General features: G+C 45.7%; 1 protein-coding gene across 1 annotated transcript in view; it reads right to left on the reverse strand.

Annotated features, from left to right (window-relative positions):
* Positions 1–1,415: 1,415 nt before the first annotated feature.
* Positions 1,416–25,805, reverse strand: part of LOC119448560 (kinesin-like protein KIF3A) — a 60,401-nt gene continuing 36,011 nt past the window's right edge. The window contains exons 16-23 of the mRNA XM_037711793.2: positions 20,207–20,454; positions 19,537–19,632; positions 18,488–18,635; positions 14,370–14,550; positions 10,667–10,903; positions 9,270–9,392; positions 4,371–4,498; positions 1,416–4,073 (exon numbers count right to left, since the gene is read on the reverse strand). Coding sequence (XP_037567721.1) covers positions 4,031–4,073; positions 4,371–4,498; positions 9,270–9,392; positions 10,667–10,903; positions 14,370–14,550; positions 18,488–18,635; positions 19,537–19,632; positions 20,207–20,454 — 1,204 coding nt within the window. The 3' untranslated portion in view covers positions 1,416–4,030. The remainder of the gene's footprint in view (positions 4,074–4,370; positions 4,499–9,269; positions 9,393–10,666; positions 10,904–14,369; positions 14,551–18,487; positions 18,636–19,536; positions 19,633–20,206; positions 20,455–25,805) is intronic.

A 25,805-nucleotide genomic window follows, 5' to 3' on the forward strand; every position in this document is an offset into this window, starting at 1 on the left:
CACGGACAACTTTCTGTGGCAGTAAAGGGAAAGCTACAGGGCCTGGGCTTCCGCAAATGCCCTACCACGGCAAGAAGTGTGGCAGCATTTGACAGTGCGTTTGGTTTCTTGAAACAGACAATGAATCAGCGTAGCTCTCATTTGTGATGCTTTTGCATCTGTCCAATGCATTTGCAAGAGAAAAGTGGAAAATATGTCAAATTTAACACTCACTTGGTGTACTTTGTCTCATTTTGCTGTTGTACATAAACTGTCTATGTTTTCTCATCTCTTAAACTAATACGGATGAGAATGTGGACTTTTTTTCAGACTTGCTTTTGCTTGTGTGCATTTCACCAACGTAGCTTTTCTTTCGTTGACAAAGAAAGTTGTCTGCACTCTGTAAATTGTTTTCTGCAATCCACCTCACCGGTTGTGCAACTGTTTTGATAAGTTAAACAAACACTTACAAGAAAGCTTAAATTAACATTTATATGCACTGAAATATAAATTATTGAACTAACAATAGAGGAGCATTAAACATTTTGTCACGGGTGTTATTGCACGTGCAGCAGAGCATCAAACATAAATGGGTAATATCTTTGTTCTTTGGTGAAGTTCAACATGAGAAACTTTCTGACGTGCTAAAAGAAATAAGGCAACAGACTGCACCGTAAGCATGCAAATGTTTGAAAGTAATTGTTCACACTTAGGAATCAGTTGAAAATTAAGTTATGCTTCGTGTTCCCTCACCAGATACAGCACAGGGTGTTCCAGCTGAAGCATGCGAAAATTTTTATAACTAGGGCATGCGGATACTTTTGAAGGCATGAAATGTTAGACATCCACAAGTGACACAGACCTATTGGTAGGATGTCAAATGCGCCAAACATGCAAATATAATTTCCCATCACACTGACCAAAAGCTGCAACTTTCAGGTTATGAGTGAGCTAATTGCACCCGATAAAATCAGAACCTGCACGCCAAAGTTGATCAGTTGCCTAATCACTGCGCCGAGGCATCATTATTATGCACACCACTGCAGTTAAAGTGATGACGACACACCCCACCGCAATTTCGCAAGCCTAATCACAATTATCTTCAAACAACTCAAATGAAACACCCCGTAGCGTTAATGTCATGGCCACCATCAGCAAGATATAAAACCTCAAGTTCACTGAATATAACAGCGCATCTTACCAGTGCTGGCACTTACAGAATGAATCACAAGAAGGCTTCTAGTGCTCCCAAACCAATCACATCATGCCCCTAGAAAATTTAATAACTCTATAAACACACAATACATAAACATATAGCACAAAAAGTATTTACACACATTAATAAATAAACAATCATCAATAAATATGAGAGCTGCTCATTCTACATCATAAGACTTTTTAAAAAGAATGAGAGATTTTTTTTCTTTTCACAGTAATTGTTTTTTTTTTCCATGCAGTAACTGAATACATACATTAGTTAATTGCACTTTGCCCTGTATTGTTCAATAATTTATTTCAGAAAGTCCATTATGCAGCGCTTGAAGCTAAGTAAAGTCAAATCCCAAGACTTGGATTCTCAGCTTGCTCACATACTATACAAGAACAAAAGGTGCTCATGTAAGAACAAAACTCATGTAAAGTTAGCTACTTAGCACAGAGAATTACACACATACTATCATGCCAGAACAAAATACCAACATGAGAAGGCAAACTGGCTATGCCACATCATTTATATGCAAATCTGAAATGTGGGGATGTTAAAATTGCCATCAAATTTCACTGTAGTACGAAGCTACAAAGGAAACCCATCCCAGTTTCTCAGAAAAAAAAAAAAAGAAAGCTTTGCAGTTAAAGAAAAATTAATTCTGGTCCAAGAACTATTTTTTTAAAGCGAAGCTTACTTTGCTTTTTCCTGGGGTTTGGCATTCACTGTCATTTTCTCAATAGATATCATCATCATCAGCAGCAGCAGCCTATTTTTATGTCCACTGCAGGACGAAGGTCTCTCCCTGCTATCTCCAATTACCCCTGTCTTGCGCTAGCTGATTCCAATTTCCCTGCAGATTTCCTAATTTCATCACCCCACCTAGTTTTCTGCCGTCCTCGACTGCGCTTCCCTTCTCTTGGCACCCATTCTGTAATTCGAATGGTCCACCAGTTATCTACCCGGGTGTGAGCCCAAATAGACAACTTGCTGCTGGCTGCTGTGTCTGGCCTACTAGACAACTCGGGTCACTGGATGTGTGTCCATTCTTGGCTAATCCCCGAATGGATGTGCCACTTTGGCATATGTGTCATACTTTTCTGTGCGTACACCTTTTATCAACATTCTTCCCTCGACAACCATCATACATTGCATAATGTCACTTAGTTCCAACATTGTGTTGGATCTTTGTGCTTTTCTGTAACTGTGAAGCATTTATTCTGAGAAACCATTGTGGTTTTTTGTGCTACTCTCCTTTTGGTTTCCTTTGTGGCTTTGTGCTACTCCCAGGTGAATGACAATTTTTTTCCTTCTGAGAGGACTAACCAGAAGGTATGCTTCTCATTGCACATTTACCAGCATGAGTGACAATAGTGCAATTGTTTTCACATGCTCTTAGTTTTGGTGCTAGGTTGCACCACAGTCAAACCCTGTCCATTTTGAAGCTGTACAATTAGGCACAAAGATATGTTCCAATTTGCTTTTTCCCATTCAGGTTTCATTCTGGCATGATTGTATTACAAGAACAGCGCATGCTTCCACGTTCATGTTTCCCTGTCACAACAACTTCACGTAGGCCCTCACTCAGAAAGCATGGAAAATGCGAGGCAATGCAATACTACTCCTAGACAACGCCATTGCATAATATTGGTAAGCTTGGCAAGCTTGGTAATATCGGCAAGCTTAGCAGTGACAATGGCACTAGAGAGCTTAAGCTGCTGTACACTCTGCCCCAATATGAAAGATAGTACTTAGTCTGTGTCCAAACACCGATTCCTGTAAATGTAATAGTAGTCCAAACCTCCTTTACTGCTATAATGCTGTAAAGTTCTTATGTTGAAGAACTGCCCTTATGGAACTTTTTAAAATTATTATTTCAGCACAGCAACAAGACAAATAATCGGCTTTACACTAAAATTTGCTGTTCCCTTTCATATTTGTGTACCGTGTGCGTATATTGTCACTTCCTGAATACCAAAGATGTAGACAAGAACAGCCGCACTGGAGTTGGCATCTTGTGACACTGTGTTCAACTAGCACATGCGGAATGCTTATTACAGTGAATGACTGTGCTCTACTTAGTTGCTGGGACAAAGGTGATGGATTAAAATAAAATAAAATTGTCAGGTTTAACGTCGAAGCATATGGGCAACGAAGGGCGCCGTAGTGGATGGCTCCAGATTAGTTATGACCACCTGTGGTTCTTTACCATGCACTAAAATCATGGTACTACATCAGTGTTTTTGCATTCCACCTCCGTCACAATGCAACTACAGTGGCTGGGAATCCAACCCACTACCTCATGCCCAGCATCAAAATGCCATAACCACTGAGCATTCCAGCAGCTCATAAGGTGTTGGCAGAAACATAACCTTAATAATATATGTCCGCCTCTTCTCTTCCTCCTTTTCAATGACGAGACTTGTGCAACACAAGAATGTTTCCCAACTCACATGGTTGAAGGGTCTCAAGAGATGTAGCCGCCAGTGCTGGTACTCCTGTCTATACCTTTGGTGTTCCACAAGGAGTACACAATACGCATACGCTGTGCTATAAGAGTCCCCATTCATACTTAACATCAGGCTTGGTTCTTGGTTAAGCTAAAACGACAAAGCGTGACAACATGCACAAAGAAAGGAAGGAGAGCAGTGCCCTTTCTTTCTTTCTATCTGTGTCGTTCTCTGTTGCACTGTAGCCCCAAGTTGGAACATCAACTAAAGCACGTAGATTATTTCCACTGGCACGGCAGCTGGTGGAATATCCACCGCGAACTCAGTGAGCGCAAGTGACACAGCTCTTGCCTGAGCATGAGACAGGCATGAATATGAAACGATGTGGCCACTGGGACTAAGCTTGGGACAGGCTTCCAGAGGAAACTCCACAATGATCCCTGCAAGCATAAAGAAAAAGAAGTCTCAAACTTCTGAATCTGAGCATCCCAAATTTACAAAACCTTATTTCTCTCCATTGAAAAGCTGAGACAAACATTCATTGTCATATTAGAGCACAAATATTATCAACTAACACAAAAGACTTCATGAGGCAGACTATGGCTACTGCTTACATTTAAAGCAAACACTATGCTAAAATAAAGTGAAGCAGTAACACTCAAAATCAGATTGCGCACAGGATATGCACAATGGGTGAGGGCTGCAGCCACTTGCCACAAAAGGACAGTTGAACTTGCCTGCGAGAGGACTTTGGACGAGAGGTCTTTGGACGGGCTGACTTTCTTCCTGACCGGTGTCGGCCGGGCATCTGCAGCCCATCCGGAGAGTAGCTCAAGTACACATGAGATAAGTCCAGATCAGATTTCTGTAACCATATGCAAGCAGAAAGAGAGTTAAACTCCACAAAGTCAATGGTAAAATGGTGCTTTTAGTTGTACACTGCTGAAGTATTGGCAACTAATCCTGTCTACTTGTGTAATAGTATGAACAAAATTTTCATATGCATATGGCAGTGATGGAAGCGGCACTTGGCCTTTTGGAGCAGCTTTCGGAGCAGGAAATATTGCAGTTCGGAGCAGAAATATATGCTTTTGAAGCAGAAAAATTTGCTGTTTGCAGCAAGCAAACAATACTTTGGAGCATTAACTTATTGCTCTGGTGCAAAAAGGAAGCTCTGTATAAGTTAGCACTTTCTGAAGCATTGCATTCAATATGTATTACACTAAGATGCAAGTATTCTTCTTCCAACTTGCTGTCCCATTTTTTTATTATTATATATAAGATGAAGATAAATGCAAATTTAACCCTAATTCATAGTTAATTCCCCCCAAGCCGTCCTCGGCTTCATCATCCATTTCATCTGCTAAACAAGTTGAATATGTACAGCCACCCAATACTTTAATGATATGGTGCAAGCGCTGTATCCTCCCTTGCGCATTACTTTTAATGCGCAAGGATAAGCTTATGCTAGTCACAGCGCATGGTCTTCTAAGCTGTTCCATGCAAGGCGCTGACCAGGGGTGTAGCCAGAAATTTTTTTCGGGGGGAGTTCACCGGCCCGACCGAAGGGGGGGCAAGCGTCTGCTTTCCTCTACATGACGTGATTGATAACAAATATCGGTAGTTTAAGCAGACTCTATACATGTATATCAAAGACATGGGAACCCCCCCCCACGCGTGTGCATGTGCTTGTGCAAAAATTAAGTAAAAGGTAAAGTAAGCTCAGTAAAATACCGTAAGTACGACATGTACGGTGGGCGTTTGGAGCAACGGTCTCTCATCGCACCACTGAATGGACCAGTCTTCGAAAACGCATCATTGAGACGACCCGCCCGATCGAAGAAGACATCATTAATTTTTAATCTCCGTTAAGCGTAAATGGCGTTGTCCTCGTCGGGGCGAAGTACGTTTAACAAGTCAAGGACGGCTATACACGTGAAAATGCATGTGTGACTACTAGGCTATACCTACTCCCATAGCAATAGCTTGTTCGCTGCGTCTTTGCGCTAGAAAACTTAAATACGCGCAAAAGCGCGTAATGCTTTTTTTTTTTTTTTTCGAAGCTTTCGTAGCCCTGCTCCCTCATACGAGAGGGTTGCATTTCCTGCAGCAAGTGCATGGGCCGCTGTGTCTTCCGCTGTGTGCGAGCGTGCAGCCGTCATTTGCCTTTACGTCAACAGATTCAGAATTGTACAGAATATTTCACCGCACAGCATAAATATGGCATGTGTACGCATTTTAAGTAGTGCGTGCAACTCATTTCTGCTTCACTTACGCCGGTGCAAACAGGAAGCGGCCTTGTACCTCACAGAATCACGACTGATTGGTGTAGTAGTGATGCCGGAATTAACTCCGGTCTTGTTCAGTACATAGTGCACATAATAAATTTCTCAGGACGCGTGAACTTCGACGAGAACTGTTTCTTGAGAAGAGTTTACTTACGCTGTACTGAGCACAGCAATAATCTGTGACAAACACCGTGACAGTTTTTTCCATATGCAGACATGATTCGCTATAAATTACCAACCCAAACGGAAGCGCATAGTAGCACTGGTTTCTTGAATTATGTCAGCGCGCAGCGACGAGAACAAAGGGGGGGGGGTTGAACCCCCAACCCCCCCCCCCCTGGCTACGCCCCTGGTGCTGATGCAATATCTGGTTGGTGCTCACGCAATATTATTAAAAAATTGGGTGGCCGTACTATATCGACACTATATATCACTACTATTAAAATTACCAGCTTAGTGAGTTCGTAGCTGATCAGAAGTACAATTAAGCAGCGCAAATCCAGATGGAACAGAAATAAGGACACTATTTTTATTGTTGTCCTTGCAAGTATAGATCCAATAGCATCTTTGCTGTGTGGCTTGTTCGTCTGTGTCTACTTCCTTGTCCCGCTTTCAAACTTTTTTCCATGTCTAGGCTGCCTCGTCGTAATAAAATGATCTTATGCACTTGTCCACATGCCACTAAGCAACTGCAAAAAAAGCACGCTGAGCAGCTGTGCCCTTACAATCGTGCACTACCTTAATTACATAACATAATTATTATTGCACAATTATGTGGGCACTACAGGCGAATGATCACCGTCAGCATTGCCATGAGGTTCCGTATAATGTCCAAGTGCGATAAGATTGCAGCCGTGCACCGTATGCTGTAGTTGCAAGAGAAAGCGTGCGAGGGTGAGTTGAGAAGGATGGTTGCTTGATACACGGTGTCTTCTCGCGTGCACGAAATATACCAAATTATTCAGATATTCTGAGCAGGTGCATGTCAGCGCAGGCCTGGTGCAATGCATGCGATAAACAACAATTTGGTGCAGCATCTAGCAGGATTTCCTTTACGGCGCACAGTTTGGTACAATTGATGCAACACTTCATCACTGATGCTATAGGCACACTGCTACAGGTGCACACAATTCATGAGGGATTCTGATCCTAAAATTGTACCATTTACAAGAAAGAACAACTATTGTGGTGCAAAGAGAAAAAAAATTGGGCAGGTCCCAGACACTACGAATCGGTGTAAGGAAGCTCTCCCATCCACACTGCCACAACGACCAACCAAGCACTGCTGCATCATGCCACCCAAGGTGCATGTGCTATCTCCGCTCTGCTGCTGCAGCCTGATAATGCCATCGGTTATGCCAACCAATCAGTACTGTGCCCTCCCCACACCCTATGACATTGTTCCTAGCAGCAACCCATCAATGTATGTTACCTCTCCTTTTGCTTTGCTCCTCTCAGCACCACCCCTCTCCACCTCCTCACTGGCCGCACCCTCCCTTTCACAGTCCAACCATCACCGACCACAGCATCTAACTCTGTCAGATGCCACAAAGAAAGCTTCACTTTAAAGGCAACCTCTGCTGTAAACCTAGTAATGCGGAAAAGTAATCTCTGCAGTAACTCAGTCTAACCACTAATCACATCACCAAAACCCTTTTGAGTTCACAAATAAATGTTTGCTTTAGGGAAAGAGAGAAACTCTTTATTGAAGTCAACTAGTGTTGATTTAATAAATGGGCGTTAACAACTAGTGTTGACAATGCCCACTGAAATGCAGAGAATTCTGCCAGTGTATATGTAGACGCCTACATGCTACTCTGCATAGGGAAGGAGATCAGGGACAGAGTGGCCCTAGGAGAAGGAGGGCGGGAAAGGAAAACGAAAAAAGCAACAAGATACATGACCATAGTATGTACAGGAGAGACAAAGGTAATAGTGTTGATGTAAACAGGCTAGAGCGTGTGAATTAAGCCAATGTCTTGAAGGAATATGTTGAAAGAATATCTTGAAAAGCAGAGCTCATTTTACTTAAATAACAAGCCTTTCGTCACTGTAGCCTGGAAATTCCAACAAATGTGTTATGAAATTTCTAACATACCCCGGTTATCACAGTAAAGGTTCGTGATCAGTCCATAACAGCACAGGTAGCGATTGGTGAATGCAGCGGTCCGACAAAGTCGATACACTGCCTCAAGGTGATGGGGAAGCTGATGTGGAAGTCTTGATTTTAAGACAGGGCCAATTGTGTGGAGAAAGTGATGTTGAAAGTTATGAAATGGTGGTTGACTGTGGCAACCAGCATGCTACAACAAGTTTAAAGGGACACTAAAGGCAAATACTAAGTCGATGTGGATTGTTTAACTACCATTCCATAAACATCGCAATGCTTGTTTCATGCCAAGAAAAGACTTAGTAGTTTACGGAAAAATTGCATCTGAAGGGTCCAAATACTTTATTGCAATTTAAATCTCCCACCACCCAACCGGGGAGTGGTGACGCTGCATATGCCATCCCCGCCCTTTGCTGTCGTCGGTGAGTAAAACGGCACACGGCAGACAGTGGTACAGTTTTTTTTTTGCACAAATTGGGAACATGCAGCCAAAAAGAAACTGAGCCAAGACGGAGCAGTGGATTTGCCGCTGCAGCTGCTTTTGGTCAAGTGGCGTGCGCTGTTCGGGCATCCCACGACATCACATGGAAGTGGAATGCTCTGCTACTTGCAGTTCGAGCGAGTTTTGCGAGCCAGCGATACCAGCGCAGCACTACGCGATAACGAAACTACTGAAACACGAAAGTGTGGACGATGCAGAGTCGAGCGAAAACGAAACCTATTGACCGCCCGCATCATTTTCAAGGGTAATTTCGATGAGTTTCCTTTTCTAAAAATGGAATAGAACTGGAGAAGTAGCATTTTCTTTTGTCTTATGATGCAATACGATGATGTTTTTATAACGAGTGGATGAGTACTACCGACAGAATTTAAATGAGGAGTGCCCTCACCATCAGACAAGTACCGGGGGAGTCTTTAATCGTATCCTGCACTTACCTCAATTTCTTGATTAGTAAGGCTCTTTTGCGATAATATTGACACCTTAGAGATTCTTGAGCACTAATCTGTCACTTTAGCTTGACTTAATATTTGCCTTTACCCTTTAGTATCCCTTTAAGCATATCACCACAATACCTCGGGCAAATAGGTGTCTCCTATATGGCATGGAGAGCTACGAAGCAATGACACAGCTGAGAGTTAGCGGTTTGTGCAATCACATTATTTACATGGTTATGCACATCGCACTTAAGCGTTAATGTCACACTTGTTCCCAAAACTAGCCAACAGGAGGCACTGACCTCATGAAGATTGCCAACATCAGGAGAACTCTGTTTGCACATGTTGTTTCCCGTGTATGCGATGCACTTCAGCTGCCACTCTCCGGTGTCTTCATTCCACTGGACACACCTCTCTAAGAGCTCCTGTGTTGTTGAACAGTTGAACCAAGAACTTATTGTTTAACTGTTATGACAACTTGCGACTAAAAAGAAGTGAATTGAGAACTCTAGTGGAATATTTGACTCAATTTGCAGTTGAAAACATTTGACAGGAATATGCACTGGCTAAATAAAACCCAGAATTTTAAAAAACAAGTCAACAGCCATAACACTTCCTGCGTCGAAAATTAAACCTCAGCATCCCTCATTATTTACAATAATGATGTGAGGTACTTGGAGAAAATGTACAATAACTGACAACTTAAGATTTCAGTAACAGCTCTAATCAGACAGTTTCCTTGCAAATAAATGTTATTCCTGTCTCTTTTCCAATAAGACAAAGTACAGCCACACCTCAAAATGTCCTTTAGTGTTTCATCACACAAACATGACCAGTGAAGCCAAGTCCACGAATTAAATTGTCCAATGAGATAAGCACACAAGGATGCGGGCAAACAATGTCCCTGATGTCATGCGAGTCCAGCTTGCATCATCTACACTCGTGAACTATTAATTTTTAATCATACTAGTACACTTTACGACTGTGGCTGCAGTACACTTAAAACTGCATTGATCACCGTAATAAGGTAGAAATTGTTTCGTGTTACACTTCAATCAATTTACATGATTTCAGTCCTTAATTCCCCGTGCATCCCCAGGAGTGGAACTACCTTTCCCTCGAGTGTCGTAGCCATGATAACAAACATTTTCGTAAAATGTAGCTTAACATTGAACAGTTAACATCAGATCACATACATTTTTAGGCTAACTCACTGTACCTGTTTTATTTTGTTATTTTGTTACCATTACCCTCATTAGAGCCATAGGACACTGAGCGTAATATAAATCAAATATTAAATGAGAACGTGACATGGTTGTTGTTGCTCACCAACCTGTGACATACAATTTGTTTGCTGAAACCATGAACAACCCCTTCTGTCACCCCCATTCCCTATGTTCCATTCCAATATCCCATTTCCATTCCATCCCCATACCTTCAATCAATTCATAGACATGGTTATGTTTCTCTGATTAAATGTGACATCACAAGTCCTTATGTAGTGTCATATTGAACGTTGCAGACCATAAGATGCAATCTTGCTGCGAAATCAGGGCAAAAAAAAAAAAGCAATGGTAAGCGCAGAACCTTGTTTTAAAGCTTTTAAAATTTAAACACAGGCAACTGTTATAGTAGTACTTTCGCCAAACCAATACATTGAATCCCTACAGAAATGCGAGTGCCCAGCAAGCAGACCAACCTGGTACTCTGGCGGGATGAAGGCGTCTATGAGGAGCATGTTGAGCCGCAGTTCCCGACTGAGCTGGCGGACGTTCTCAAGCAGCCCCTCGGCCTCACGCTGGTGCTCCTGACGCAGGTCAGCCATCTCTGCCTTTGCGCTCATCAGCAGAGCCCAGACCTTCTTCAGTTTACGTGTCTTGCCTGCTGCCTCCTCTTGCAGAGTGGAGTACCGCTCCTCCATATCCAGCCGCTCAGCCTACACAGCAGTTCGAGTGCACTCCAAGTTAAAAGCTGGTTCCGCTGCACAGTCACGGCCACACAGAATTTTTTAACTCCTGCCAGTCCCAAGTCAATCCACAGATGCCATGACATGTAAAGCCATGGCAGCATATTGAATCATTACGCATCATGCATTTTGGCAAATCATTTTCGTGGAAATCCTTAAGGTGGGGGAAGTTTCACGAAAGGGAATAATAGTTATTCATCTAAGTGTAGTGCGAAGCCACAAAGGAAGCCCATAAGGTTTCTCAGAAAGAAGGCTTCACAATTAAATAAGCATTTGTCCTGTCACATGGACTAAACCCAGACCTAGCTAGGGCAACGCTTATCCAGGGCAGTTGCTCTACAATCTGAGCCAACCAGGAGACTAGCTGATCATAGAGCAAGGCTTAATTAATGGACAGCATGAAGCCTAGGAATATTGAATATGGCAAATCAATCTAGCAAAAATCTGAAGGGGGAGGGAATCTTGCAAAAGGAAAAAAAAAAAATGTCATTCACCCAAGATGGGTAGCATAATTGAAGCTTCAAGGTAAATCCCTACGAGTTCCTCTAATATGGCTTTCACAGAATACTATACAGTATTCTGTAGGAATCATGCGCCCCAACCCCCTGCTCGAAATTATGTTGCAGTAGTTGACATACATGGTTGATGTCGTTAGATGCTTAAAGAAGACCGTCCCTGAGCATTCACCTGGGCAGTTTGCACACACCACCGTGTTAGGCATATGGATGCAGTGGTGTCACAAGGTTCGCAGAAGTTAACCACAAGATCATCATAATGTTTTTGTAGCGCCCTCCTACATTCTCATAGGCTTACTACACTCTAAAAACAGTTTACATGCTTTTAGGCGTATTTTTCTCCAACTACAATAATCTTGCATGCTTTTTCTTTCTTTAACACTGTGCGCTCGGTACTTTCACGTCACAAACGGCTTATGCGTTATCAGTGTGACATGGCATCGTGACAAGAAAGTAGTGGACACGAAGTTTACCAGAAAATAAATGCAATCAGGAAGAGATGACGATTATTGTTGTCAGACAAAGATATGCCCCGAAGGGTGTAAACTGCTTTTAAAGTGTACAAAATGCATAGGGATATACAAGAATCTGATAATGTGCCAAAGCTGCCATTATGACTACACTATGGATTCATGCAGGGTTGTTTCTTTTTTTCTTGGGTGTGCATGTTTTTTGTTTTGTTTTTCCTTTTCAGCCTACAACTGATATGAGCAACAAACGTTTTACTGGGATACATCGCTATGGACGTAAAAAAAAAATGTCACAGTTTCGCCCTAAGGGCGAAGCAATGAATGCGATAGCAACACAGCACTGTCATACGAAGTAAGGTGAGCGGCTTTGGTAGCAACAACACGCAGAACTGTTGTCGACGCCATCGGCGTTTTGCCCGCGTTAGCTCAAAATGCGTGCGGCGTTGGTGACTGTTGCTGGAGCCTCTGATATAAATAGGCACTTGGTGCCGCAGCTAAACGTCGCCTCCCTTCCCTCCCCCTCCCCCACGGCCTCTCGCGCGTCTGAAGAAGGCGTGTTTGCTCTACATATATGGTGATTGTAAAGGAGAAAAGAGGCGCCTACTTCTGCAGCCCTTAAGCGAGCACGGCGCAGAACGCGCGTTTGTTCTCCGCCGCGCGTTCACTCCCCGTGAAAGACGCGCCCCTCGCGCCCTTTCACTCGCACATACAGCGTTCGGCGCGCGGCGACGATTTCATCTCCAAATGACGTCATACGGAACCTCACGGCGACGGCGACGGCGACGGCGACAGCGACGGCGACGGCGACGGCGACGCCGACGGCAGAAATCTGCTTTTGAGTGTCCATATAATTGCTATCGCAATAAAACAAAAAACGAATGGAACCCAAACATGAACAAGGAAGCGTGTTCTAGTTGTGTCTATTTTACCTCTGCAGCGCTGTATCCCAATTATGCTATTACAACTAGCTCCAACACAAACCTTAATAGACATTCTACACCTGCTATGACCTTTCAAGCAAGGGAAGAGCCAATAACAGTTACTGCAGTAAGCATGAGGCAGCCATTCCACAGTCAATTCTATAACTAAGACTGCCTTTGTCACGCTTAACTTCACTTTTTGGATGATACGCAGCAATCTGGAGAAAAAATTCATGTTTCGTCAGTGAAAAGATTGCATACAATCACATATGACTGTTCAATCTTCCAACCCAAAGCCTTCCCACTGGAGCAGCTCAGCACCCTACAGTGCTTTGCTGTAGACCACAAGGTTGCATAGTCCCACTAGTATTAGGCATGGTAGTCACATTACAACGGCGGCGAAGTACAAGAACAACCATGCGTTGAGGTTTAAGCCCACCTTAAACGACAGCAGGCAGGCAAATTAATTCAAAGCCCTCCACTAAAGCCTGCTTCATAAGCCCAGGTATAGTTGGCCAACGGGAAGTGTTGCGAACTGTCACTGTTCAGCACCTCTTGAGCTACCAATGTCATTTGAGCTGCCAAGTGGGCAAGAATTGGCTGATGCTTCATGCTCCTACAGGATCCCCACAGCTGCTCCCACGCCCACCGCCAATCAATGCTCAGTTTCATGAAGCAATTTTCATGGGAACAGAAGTCAAAAGACAAGCTATCTGTCTTTCTCTTTTCTTTCTTTATCAGGGTGCAGTACTTATGACACTCACTTAAACAATGTGCAAGTGTGCACTCATGGTCAAGAAATTACAGGGCGCGAAACCAATGAAATGATTTGTCCCACAACCTAGGTGCAGGTTCATTATTTGTCAGTACATTGATGAACAAGGACAGTGGACAGAATGTGCCCTGCTCAAAAGCAAATGCCTGGCAAACACGACTAGTTTTCTATCCCAGGCACATGGCACAAAATTCACAGGTGTGCAGCAGTGCTTGCACACCCAGCTGCAGGTAATATGTACAAGTTCCTGGCTACATGAAGAGACACTGAGGAAACTACCATATTTTTCAGACTATAGCCTGCACCCGATGCATAGTCAGCAGGGGCAAATTTGTACCTAAAATAATAAAAATTCTTACTTAGATAGTCCATAGCCCCTGAATAGTTAACAGGGACAAATTGCAGCTGAAAATAAGTTTTTTTTTCTCTCTTTAGATTGTCCGTAACCAGTAAACAGTCGGTTTTTCTGTTTCACCAGAATGCAGTTGATTTTGATATGTGACTTAGCATGATAAAGTTGCAAATGCAGTTGAGCCTAATATTTTTTAGGGTTCCTACAATCTTAAAAGTTAAATAACCTACAGTTCGTACCTATAGATAGTCTACATCATGCAAAATTTAAACAATTAAGCACGTGTAGTCAGCCAACTATAGTCTGGAAAAATATGGTAAGTTCTTTTTTATCCCCAAGCTCCACAAGCCTTTGTATTGGCACACAACAAATGGTGTAGTTCAAACAAGAAGGAATGCACCTACCTCCTTCTGCTCCAGGGCTTCTCTGAGAGCAGCTTCTTTTCGCTTCCTGTCTTCAAGCTCTCGTGCACTCTCTTCCAAGAGTCGCTCCTGTTCTTCGGCCTTTTGAAGGAGGTTCTCACCTCCGACGATGATCTTCTTTTCGAGCGCATGAAGCTTTTGCATCAAACCTTCCTGCTCTTCTCTGCAAATAGAAATCCCCCAGAAATGACCACAGTTTACAAAAGAGTGACTATAGACACCCATACCCGTACAAAAATGACATCGGTTTTGGTAACATTCTTGCAGTAACTAGGGTGACGTGACAGATTGTACTAAAAAACTCGACTCAGAATGCAACTCAACTCAAAGCAACCCAACGGAACACAACTCAAACGCACTTCCCTCAGAAGGGCGAGGGAATGAAACCAGACCTGCCTTCTTTAAAATAGGAAAAATACAGTACGAGCCAGAAAATACTCTAACGGCAGCCAAAATTTCTACCACTGCTATACATTGGTTCTGTGGATGTGTGGTGCTGCTACAGGCAGGTCCAAATAATCAAGCGGGTAAAAAAAGATCAGGCTCTGAAGAATCTGTCTGCCACAGTATCTGTATCCACATGAAATCAGTTTTGCCCTCAAGCGAACACAAATGAAAAATCACAAATATTTGGGCAGGTCCGAATAATCGTGCAGGTAAAAAAAATCAGGCTCTGAAAGATCTGTCTGCAACAGTATCTGTATTCACATGAAATCAGTTGTGCCCTAAAGCGAACACAAATAAAAAATCACAAGGTTATTGGTGTCAATGTACGACAATCGTAAACAACCCCTAAAGATTGGGCACTTGACAAGAGTCATAAAAGTTGGCAGGCATGAGAAACCTCTTATTCACCTGCTTGCCGCTACAAATAGATATACGCCTAAAGACTTAGAGATTGACTCCAACCAAATAAGGAAATTTACTAGCCCGACGTTTCGGAACCAATTCGGCTCCTTCTTCAGGGGGTATTCTTCGGAGGTGGCGGTGTGCCGCTTTTAAAGGTCCGTCGTAACAAAGGAGAGGAAGGGAGAGAGAGCCTAAGGTGCGGAGACACTTGTCCTGGCACCTGTTCTAGACAGACCAAAGGGGTGGTGGGGTGGGGTGGAGGGGGGGGGGGGGCTTCGGCGTCGCTGGTCGGCTAGGATGACCGGTGCCGGGCGCCCTTTAGTCGCGGGAATTCGTTGACGAGGGACGGGGGAGGGGGGGGGGAGGACGAGTTGTTTTGGTGTTGCTGACCTAGAGCGGGGGGTCCTTTCTTCCCTTCGTCGCGTCTGCCAGGCCATGAACATACAAGGAAGGAAGAATGCCCTTCACGCGGTTTATATTACCCGCCGTGTTCTGAATGTGCCAAGACTCGAGTAGCAGCCTTTTTCGCCAGTTTGTCTCTGTTTGAAGGATTTGGGTTTCTTGGAAAGAAATCTTGTGGTCGGCGTCTTCGGAATGTTCGGCGACGGCGCTGCGTATTCGGTTGAATGGCCGCTACCTACACTTCTCATCCAACCATCCGGCAAACCACAAGGCATCGGTCGTAAATTCTTTATTGAGAAGAGTCGAAACTCATTGCACATTGGAATCAGATCAAAAGAAAGAAAGGAGAACGGTTCTCAACGAACTCAAAAGGAACGGCTATACAACGGAATTCATTCGAAAAACAACCCGACAACAAAAAAGAAAAAACAAACTACGAGACCTACAACCGTTGACTCCCCCTCGACCACTGAAACGAGTGTCCATCCCATACGTCAAAGGTGCGAGTGAAGCTCTCAGCCGAATACTGAAAAAAGAAGGCCTCAAAGTCGCGCATAAACCGATGAACACTTTGAATATCCTCATTCCTAAACCAAGAGACCGTCCACCAAAAGAAAAAGCTCAAGGCGTCGTCTATAAAATCAGCTGTGCCGACTGTCCGGCGTCGTACATCGGGGAAACCAAAAATCTAAAAGAAAGAATCAGACAACATGAAAACGACGTCAGAACATTCAACCGAATACGCAGCGCCGTCGCCGAACATTCCGAAGACGCCGACCACAAGATTTCTTTCCAAGAAACCCAAATCCTTCAAACAGAGACAAACTGGCGAAAAAGGCTGCTACTCGAGTCTTGGCACATTCAGAACACGGCGGGTAATATAAACCGCGTGAAGGGCATTCTTCCTTCCTTGTATGTTCATGGCCTGGCAGACGCGACGAAGGGAAGAAAGGACCCCCCGCTCTAGGTCAGCAACACCAAAACAACTCGTCCTCCCCCCCCCCTCCCCCGTCCCTCGTCAACGAATTCCCGCGACTAAAGGGCGCCCGGCACCGGTCATCCTAGCCGACCAGCGACGCCGAAGCCCCCCCCCCCTCCCCCCCCCCTCCACCCCACCCCACCACCCCTTTGGTCTGTCTAGAACAGGTGCCAGGACAAGTGTCTCCGCACCTTAGGCTCTCTCTCCCTTCCTCTCCTTTGTTACGACGGACCTTTAAAAGCGGCACACCGCCACCTCCGAAGAATACCCCCTGAAGAAGGAGCCGAATTGGTTCCGAAACGTCGGGCTAGTAAATTTCCTTATTTGGTTGGAGTCAATCTCTAAGTCTTTATCAATTTTCCCAACCAGACAGGTAATTCTGTCGAAATGTTTAGCTTCAAGATATACGCCTGAATGCAAGTTCCGATTAAAATTATTTTCAACAACTAATGCCATTTGTACTGCTTAGATATAGAAAATAATTAAGCAGGTATATCAGTTAAACGTTAACTAAACAATCTTTATTCCAGCAATAAACCTACCAATGTCTTATCAAATATTCTGTCTCAAAATCATTTTACGAACTTCTGTATTCTGTCATGTTCATCTGCCTGAGCTTCCAGTTTTAAGTTCCACTAATGTCATTAATTGATAGAGTTCCATGTCTCAAAGTAACAGCTGGACTATGAGCAACACCACAGCGGTGGGATCCAGATTAATTTTCAAAACCAAATCTACCTAAATCTATACACACAAGTGTTTTCACATTCCAGCCCATCAGAATGTCGCTATCATAGCTGAGAATCAAACCCATGACCCTGCATTCAGCAGCAGAACACCATAGTGACTGATGCACCGTGGTAGGTTGTTATATAAACATCACTTGTAGCTTTCAACCAAGTCTATTTTATCTCTGTTTATTGCAAATCATGTTCACGCAGTGTACTATACTCACGGAATAATATGTGTAAATTTAGGAATAACTAATGTGGCATACTTTTCTTTCCACCATCTCCAATTCGTGTGACATTGGTGTAATTTTGGCTTGCACACTTAAACCAGAGTCCGCATCACCTTTGGTGACCAGATTCATAGCAACATCACATGACACTCTTGAGTAATTGTCCTGCGTATTTTAAAATTTCCCTGTAGTGCTTCCTCCGTACATGTTATCTGCTCTTTAACCCTTAACTCACCAATAGCTTGGTGGCTATGATGTTGTGCTGCTGAGCACGAGGCCATGAGTTCAATCCCGACCGCAAAGGCCCTATTTTAGTGGGAGTGAAATGACAAAATTTTCATGTACTTAGATTGAGGTGCGTGCTAAAGAACCTCAGGTGGTCGAAATTTAATCCGGAGTTCCCCACTATGGCATGCCTTATAATCAGATTGTGATTTTGGCACATAAAGCCCCAAAATTGAATTATTATTTTTAACACTTTTCTAACTGAAGACTAGACGGACGCGTCCTTGTGAGCTGTATTAAGAAAGCTGAATACAGCTGGTGATGTGCACAGCTTGCCATGGTTTAAAATTAATTTCACAGGGCACCAGCAGCCCCAATGAGTTTGCTTCTAGTTAGCAGTTTACACTAAATGGCAACATGTGTTCTGCACAGTGTCATATTGCAAGTGGGTTATTGTTGCATATTGCAAGGCTCAGCATAGGTGTTGCGGGAGAAATGGCCGCTGATAGCAGCATAATTTTGGTCATTGTCAGCCGTGGAGAAGGCGTTATTCACAACTGTGTCTCAAAATTTCAATACACGTGTACACAAACTATGGAAACAGGCAAAAAAGAAAAAAAAAGGCATACAATAACACTGAACAAAATAACACAATGAAAGAGCATTCAAGCAGCAAGAACCAACCTTGCTGCATTCAGCTGTTGTTCTCTCATCTCAAGCTCACTAGCGAGACGGTCACGCTCTTCCTGGGCCATGTCTTTTTTTTCTGATAAGGTCTTTCTGTCCGCTAAAATCTGCGCTTGTATCTCACGCATCTTTTCCTCGGAAATGGCTGCAGAAACAACAAAGCAGCATTTATGCCCCCCCCCCCACACATAAACACACGTGGAAACGAATGCTTCTCAATTTATGTTCTACAGAGTATACTAATCAACCATCATAGATACAAGGAGACTTATACTATGCTTGGTGAGATTTAGGGGCTGATTACAGCTAATTTTCAAAGCAGCAACATGGTATGCATGTACCACCTGTTTCAGCAAAGGCAATAAGTGACATTATTTCACAGCAATGGCTTTCACGATTTGTACAATTGCTAATAAGCCATTGAACTAAAAATGAATTAATTAACTTCCTCATTCATTTTAGCGCATGTGTCATAAATGTGGAACATAAACCAGTGAGTGTACAAGGTGCGTCAATGTAGTAATAGGAATGCAACCTATCTATTTACTTAAGGCTGAAGCACCTGGCATACTGCATTTAAAACGAAAGTTAAGGGACACAAGGAACTTGTCTGACAATGTGTCACATGCGGTCTCCTGACACAACACAGCAAGTGTGTGCAGTCTTTGTCATAATAAATAAAAATAGTGCACACATGAGGGCAGCTGGCTTCCCGTTTTGTCCCACAGTACAAAAGTCCTTCAGTTCAATAGTCAGATCAAAAGGAGATGAACTCTAGTCTTCATTTTCCATAACTTTCTAGCATCAGGCCTTCCATGGCAGCAACATGAACCAGCCACAACTCGGCGGCATTGTGCCTCTGGTGGTTTTGGTCCTTCTAACAAAGACTGTACAGGTAGCCATTACTTAAAATAATGGATAAGTTAGCCTTGTAGCGAAAGGAACACTAGTTTGGGAGCATTTATGAACTAAATACAGCATTCAGGAAGCATTATCACCAAATGATTTGCTGGGAGTGCACAGAAAAAGATGTGCAACTCACGAACCTTTTTTTCGTTTCCGCTTGTCCTTTTTATCAGTGTTGTCATCACCACAGCTAGCTTCTTCACTACTGTCATCCTCCGGTGTTGAATCATCAGCCCCTGAAACAGCAATAGATGCTCTAAGTAATCTGCAATTTATGCCCGACTAACAGCTGCCACACCATTACCAGAAAGTATTTTCCTGCTGAAGCTACTTCAACAGACAAATAATCGGTTAATATACAGTCAAACCTCGTTATGTATAAAGAAGTCACATAAGACATAATTATACCTTTGTTAGATCAAATATTCATTACATAAGCCTATATTAATTAAACGCTGATATCCAATAAGAAATACTTTAGCTTTGCTTCATTATATCTATAGTTATACCTGTGCTCATTATATCCAGGTTCCAATGTATCTTGTGGACCAAATAAAGAGCAGTCACATCTGTCACCACTTTTGTAAAAGCCTGTTCCTGCAAGGTTAACAGCTCATAAACCATCGCAACTATTTTTCTAGAAAAGACTTAGGTGTAGCTCTGTGTGAATGCTGCCAAGCAGTAACAATTTCTTTACATTTGTCAATTGAAAGGTGAGCATAACACTTCATTAGTTTTAAATTTTAACTTCTGTGATGTAACTTCTGAGAGCTAGACTCCTGACCATTTATAAAAAGAAAAAGACTGCACCTTCCTGCAGCTGTTTTCTGAGGTCTTCAATTTCTTTCTGAAACTGACGAAGCAGGGCGTCCTTTGGATCTTCATTGATACGGGCCTTATTCTTTATATTCTTGGCTCGGTTGGCATAACGAAGAGCACTAATTGTTTCATCATAGTTGTAGTCGGCAGGGCCAATGTTGGTGCACTGTAAGCATTGAATAAATGCGTAAGCATCAGAGAAAAACAGCGACAAAAGTTCAAGTTTGCCAGGTAACAAGCTAGAAACCAACTAAGGCATGCGCCTATCATAAACACAGGACATACCGATCTTTGAAGGCTCATCTCGTCACCACTGACCTCAATGATGCCCCTGATAAAGACACACTGGCTTGCAGTGCTGGACTCTATTTCAGCGATTTAAGCATACAGGAACATATAATGCTGCCGAGTGCTCGCAGTGCCGCCGTCATCGCGTACTATGACAGCAGGCTGCACACTGACTCTACCAAGTGCGAGGACTGCAAGGTCTTGCTTGCAGTTAGTATGAGCTTCACGAGCTAGCAAAACTAGTACAGCACATGCAATAACAAAACTAGCAAAACGTGAGAGTGCAAGCGGCACAGAGTCAAGTGAAAACCAAATCTTTCGACCACCCGCGTCTTTGTCAAGGGTAACATCAGTGACTCCTTTTCACGGAGAAAGAATAACAGGAGGCGAAACTCTGGGCCGACGCCAGCGCGAGCACTGGTCGTGATAATGTCACACTGGAAGAGGAGGAGACGCTCGTCTCCTCCTCTTCCAAGGAACTACTTCCCTCGCGATCGGAGCGGCGCACGCGCAGCCGTGGTGACGGAGGAAAAAAACAAAAGCTCCTTCCTACATGGCCGCCATGATGGCCGCAGTCTCCAACAGCATCGTCTGCTACTGACCGCTTGCGCTTGGTTGTCGGATACCGCCGGAAAAGTTTTGCGCCAGCACGGTTGGCACTCCAGGGATAAAATACCTGTAGACCGTATTAGTATACATATTTTTTCTAGATTATTATTTAGGATCACATGCTTTTTTATGTGGCAATATGACCAAGGAACTAGCGCACTTGAAAGATCAGATCAAGCAGCCGCGCGTGAGCAGACGACAAGAGCGCGCTCGCCACATCACGGATCCTTTGCATTGCTTCAACAAACCGTCATGTGACCATACGTCAGGCTTCCGGCGTTCTGTAGGGGGCGCTGCGACGACGTCCGCCGCCGTGTTCCTGTGTGACATTATGACGACGCGGGAAGGAGCCGAGTTGCGCCTCCTGAATTATTTTTTCTCCGTGCTCCTTTTATTTAAGAATCAAATAGAAGTGGACAACTACCATTTTCTTCCATCTTGTAACGCAAAGCAATGATTTTATTCAGTAATCAGTGATTGAGTACTAGTGACATAATTATAATGAGGCATAACAACGACATCGGGATAGTACTAAGAATGTCCGGACATTCTCTCAATTCATGTCCTACATTGTGGGGGTCTTCCCCAACCCGTAGCGCGTGTAATCGCAGCTACGTAGGGTTCGGGCGAATAAGGCAACCAGCGAGTCAACTCAACAACGTTTATTGCTGTCAGCAATAAAACACACTTGTAGAGGGAAGTCCGCTCTGTATAACAACTAATAAAATAGGCTTGCCTCGTCGCGTGTGGTAGTCACGCGAACGAGGTCACTCACGGCTTTCAGCAGGTAAAAATCCGTCCAGGCAGAAGGTCAAGCGAGGTCAGAGAGAGCGGGGGTCTCTCGGTCGCGCTCTTTTATGCCTTTTTGCCTTTCCGCGAGGGGAGTGTCCTCCTCGCCCGCCGGATGCTTTCCCTCTTCCCGCGCGGCACGCGCGTCGCGAGAGGCGAGCGAGAAACCGGGAGAGGGCAAAGTGCATTTCTCCCGTGTTCGCCCGGCTCCCGCAGCGCGCGGTGTGCGCGCACGAGATGTCCCACCGGCTGCTGTCGCGGGCGCTCCGTGCGCCGGCGACGGGCGAGCGCCCGCGGGAGAAGGTGGCAGCGTGTGCTCCCCCACATCCTCCCCCCCTTAAGAAGGCCCCCGTACGTTGAGGCTGGCACCTAGGGACGTCCGTTTGCCTGAGTACCCGCCGAGGTTGGCGACCGAGGAAGCGTTGTGGTGATGTAGCCCTCAGCTGGCGGACACTTGATGCCGACTCGGAGGCGGCTGGTCAGCTGCACTGCTCGGGCTTGCGAGGCGGGATCGTTGTCGGGGCTCGAAGGTGGCTCTCAGTGCTGCGCCCTAGGTGTCGGCTGCGCTGGAGGGGTGGTCGTCTGCCGGCCGCCGGATTGCGGTTCGTGCGGCTCCAAGGCCGGCGTAGCGCCGTCAGTACTGCAAGGGCGTCAGTTGTTCCAGCGCGTACTGCAGGCAATTCGCACGGCCGTATCTCGTCTTGCTCTGCTCCTGGAAATTATCAGCAACTGCATAGCAAACTGCACGGAACGGCACTGTGATCAGCAGCATAGTTGGCCGTATCCGGGGACACCATCGACGTCCTGTTGCGAAGGGAATGTTCGCAAGCATCATCACCAATTCGAGTCGCAGCACAGGATAATCACCGCACTGGCCCTCACAGCAGTCTTTGGTGAAACCGCACACCCACGCGTCGAGCGTTCACGCCACATTCCCGTCGTGGCCTTGACGACTCGTCATCCATACTCGGCGCTCCATGGTCACTAGACGTTCGCTTCCCCGGCAGGAACTACCAAGGTGCCAGCCCCGGCGCGGCTGTATGCTCACAGCGGTACGCAACGCCACCCGGACTTACGAATGTTCCTCGCAGTCGTCGGGTTACGCAACTAGCAGTCAGATTACCTTCGCCTGCTACGCAAATTGTAGCGCGGCTGCGGGCTCGCCGTTCTGTTCTGACTGCTCTCTCTCACCGATCGCGGTTTGAGGGAGGGCCTGATCGTCATCCCACTGCTCATCACGCGGCACGTAGCGTTTCAGGTCGCATACGTGTACCGGTCCGCCGATCGGCTTTCCTTTCTTGTTCTCGAGCCGGTAAACAAGCGAGGAAACCTTCTCTCTCACTAGATACGGCCCCGGTCCACTTCGGCGCCAGCGAGGCAGCGAACTGTTTGGTAGCATCGCTGAGAACATGCTGGCGTCGAAGCACCAGATCGCCCACTTCGTAGTGGACGTTCCGATGCGAGCGGTCGTACTGCGCCTTCTGCTGTGCCCTTGCAGTGCGAAGATTACAGCGTGCTTTATGTAAAGCTTCCGTCATCTTGGCACGTAGATGCGTCGCGTATTCAGCTCGTGCTGACGGCGCGACTGGCATTCCGCTGCGATCCGCGAGAACCCTATCCATCGGATTCGGCAGCTCTCTCCCCAGGTTGAGAGAAGAAGGCGCATACCCAGTCGAGCGGTTCACTGTCGATCGCAATGCAAACCCGATCTCTGGAAGGTAGGTATCCCAGTCCTTATGCCTTTCAGAGAACGCGACAAGCATGTGCTTGATGTTGCGATTGACTCGTTCAGTGGGGTTCGACTGGGCATGGTAGGTTGTCGTTTTCTTATGCTTAATGCCAAGTGCGGCGCATGAGTCAACGAACACCTTTGCAGTGAAGTAGGACGCATTGTCCGTTATCAACTGTTCCGGAAAACCAAACCTGGTAAAAACCTCCATCAACTTATCCATGATCACCCGTGCCGTCAGTTTTCGTAGGGGGAAAAGTTCTACCCATTTACTGAAGTGATCCGTGACCACCAGCAAGAATTTGTTCCTGCTCGGTGTTGTGGGATACGGTCCCATGATGTCACATGCCGCGATTTGCCAGGGAGTCTGGCTGTCGATAGGCTGCATGAAGCCGGGCGGTCGTCCGCCTCGGGGCTTCACGCTTTGGCACACATGACACGATCGGGCGTAGCGAATCACGTCCCGTTTCATGCCTGGCCAGGTAGCGAAGCGACACAACTTAACGTAAGTCTTGGGGCCGCTCGCGTGCCCAGCAATGCACGAGTCATGAAAGTAGCGTAGCAGTGCTCCTCTCAACGCGCGCGGTATCACCACCTTAAACCGCCTCACTTGTGTCGTTCTCGGTGGGAATATACCTCAGCAGGACGCCGTCGGAATTCAGCAGATAGGAATCCAGTGCGCTCACAGCATTACCAGCTGTTCCTGAGCGCTCCGCACCGACAGCAATACCAGCTGCCTCCATGTGCGCGGCGGCCGCGCCGCCCGGCTCTCGGAGCCCGTCAAGCACTTTTCGACAAAACGGATCCTTCTGCTGAGCCTCGAACAGCTCCTTTCTGCTGAAGACAACTCCTGCGGAACCGACAACATCTACGTGGTTCACGCTCTCCGCCCAGGATCGACGGTTGTTCCGCGTCCCTTACTCGGGCTACGGCCAGGGTTTCTCCCTCGCCTCGGACAGGCGCTCGCGAAAGTGCGTCCGCTGCGGCATTGCTTTTTCCTTTGCGGTAGCGCACGGTGAAGTCGTAACGCTGCAGCAGCAGTGCCCAACGCGCCAGGCGACCACTCGGCTCACTCAAGCGCCTCAACCAAGTGAGAGCCATGTGGTCAGTCTCAATTGTGAAAGCCACTCCGTCGACATAATAGTCAAACTTTCGCAGAGCGAAAACTATCGCGAGACACTCCTTCTCTGTCACCGAGTAGTTCCTTTCCGCCGGCGTCAACGAACGGCTCGCGAACGCAACCGGTCGGAGAATGCCTCCGTGCTCCTGAAGCAAAATTGCACCTAGACCCAGGTCGCTTGCGTCTGTTTGAATCACAAACTCCCTGTTCAAGTCGGGCAGCTGCAACTCTGCCGTGTCAGCGAGCACCTTTGTGAGGCCGCGCAGTGCCGCCTCCTGCTCTGGACCCCAAGTCCAACGCTCGTCTTTCCTTAAGAGCTTCGTTAAAGGCGCTTGCACTGCCGCGCAGTCTGGAATGAATTGGCGATAAAAGTTCACCAATCCCAGAAAGCGTCTCAATTCGCCGATATCTTTCGGCGACGGGTAGCTCAGTATAGCCTCGAGCTTATCCTCACTCGGCAGAATGCGGCCGTTGTCCAACGTGAATCCCAACAGCGTTATTCTGTTCGCAGCTATCTGAGCTTTACTCGGGTTCAACGTGATACCCGCGGACCTCAGCCTGTCTAGGACGTCTCTCAAGTGGCGCAAGTGCTCGTCGAATGTTTTCGAATAAACCACTATATCGTCGAGATATGCGAGAGCATGTTGCCACTTCGCATCTCCTAGAACTCGGTCCATCAACCTCTGATAAGTAGCGGGAGCTCCGACTAAGCCAAAAGACATTCTTTTGAACTGAAAGAGCCCGCGGTGACAAGTGAAAGCCGTTTTCTCTTTGTCACGCTCGTCCAATTTCGACCTGAAAATATCCACGACTAGCATCGAGCGTCGTAAAGTACTTCGCCCCGCCTAGTAGATACTAAAGAGGAATGGAGGGTAGAGGGTACGCATCCTTCTTCGTAAACCTCATTCAGCCTGCGGTAGTCTACGCAAGGCGATAAGTATCGTCCTTCTTCGGGACTAGAACTACCGGGAAAGCCCCATGGGCTGTTCGACCTTTCCACAACGCCTGTGTCGATGAGTTCGTCTAAGGCGCTGTCAAGTGCTTTCCGTTTAGTC

The sequence above is a fragment of the Dermacentor silvarum genome, chromosome 4 (assembly GCF_013339745.2).
Source record: "Dermacentor silvarum isolate Dsil-2018 chromosome 4, BIME_Dsil_1.4, whole genome shotgun sequence".
Classification (NCBI taxonomy): domain Eukaryota; kingdom Metazoa; phylum Arthropoda; class Arachnida; order Ixodida; family Ixodidae; genus Dermacentor; species Dermacentor silvarum.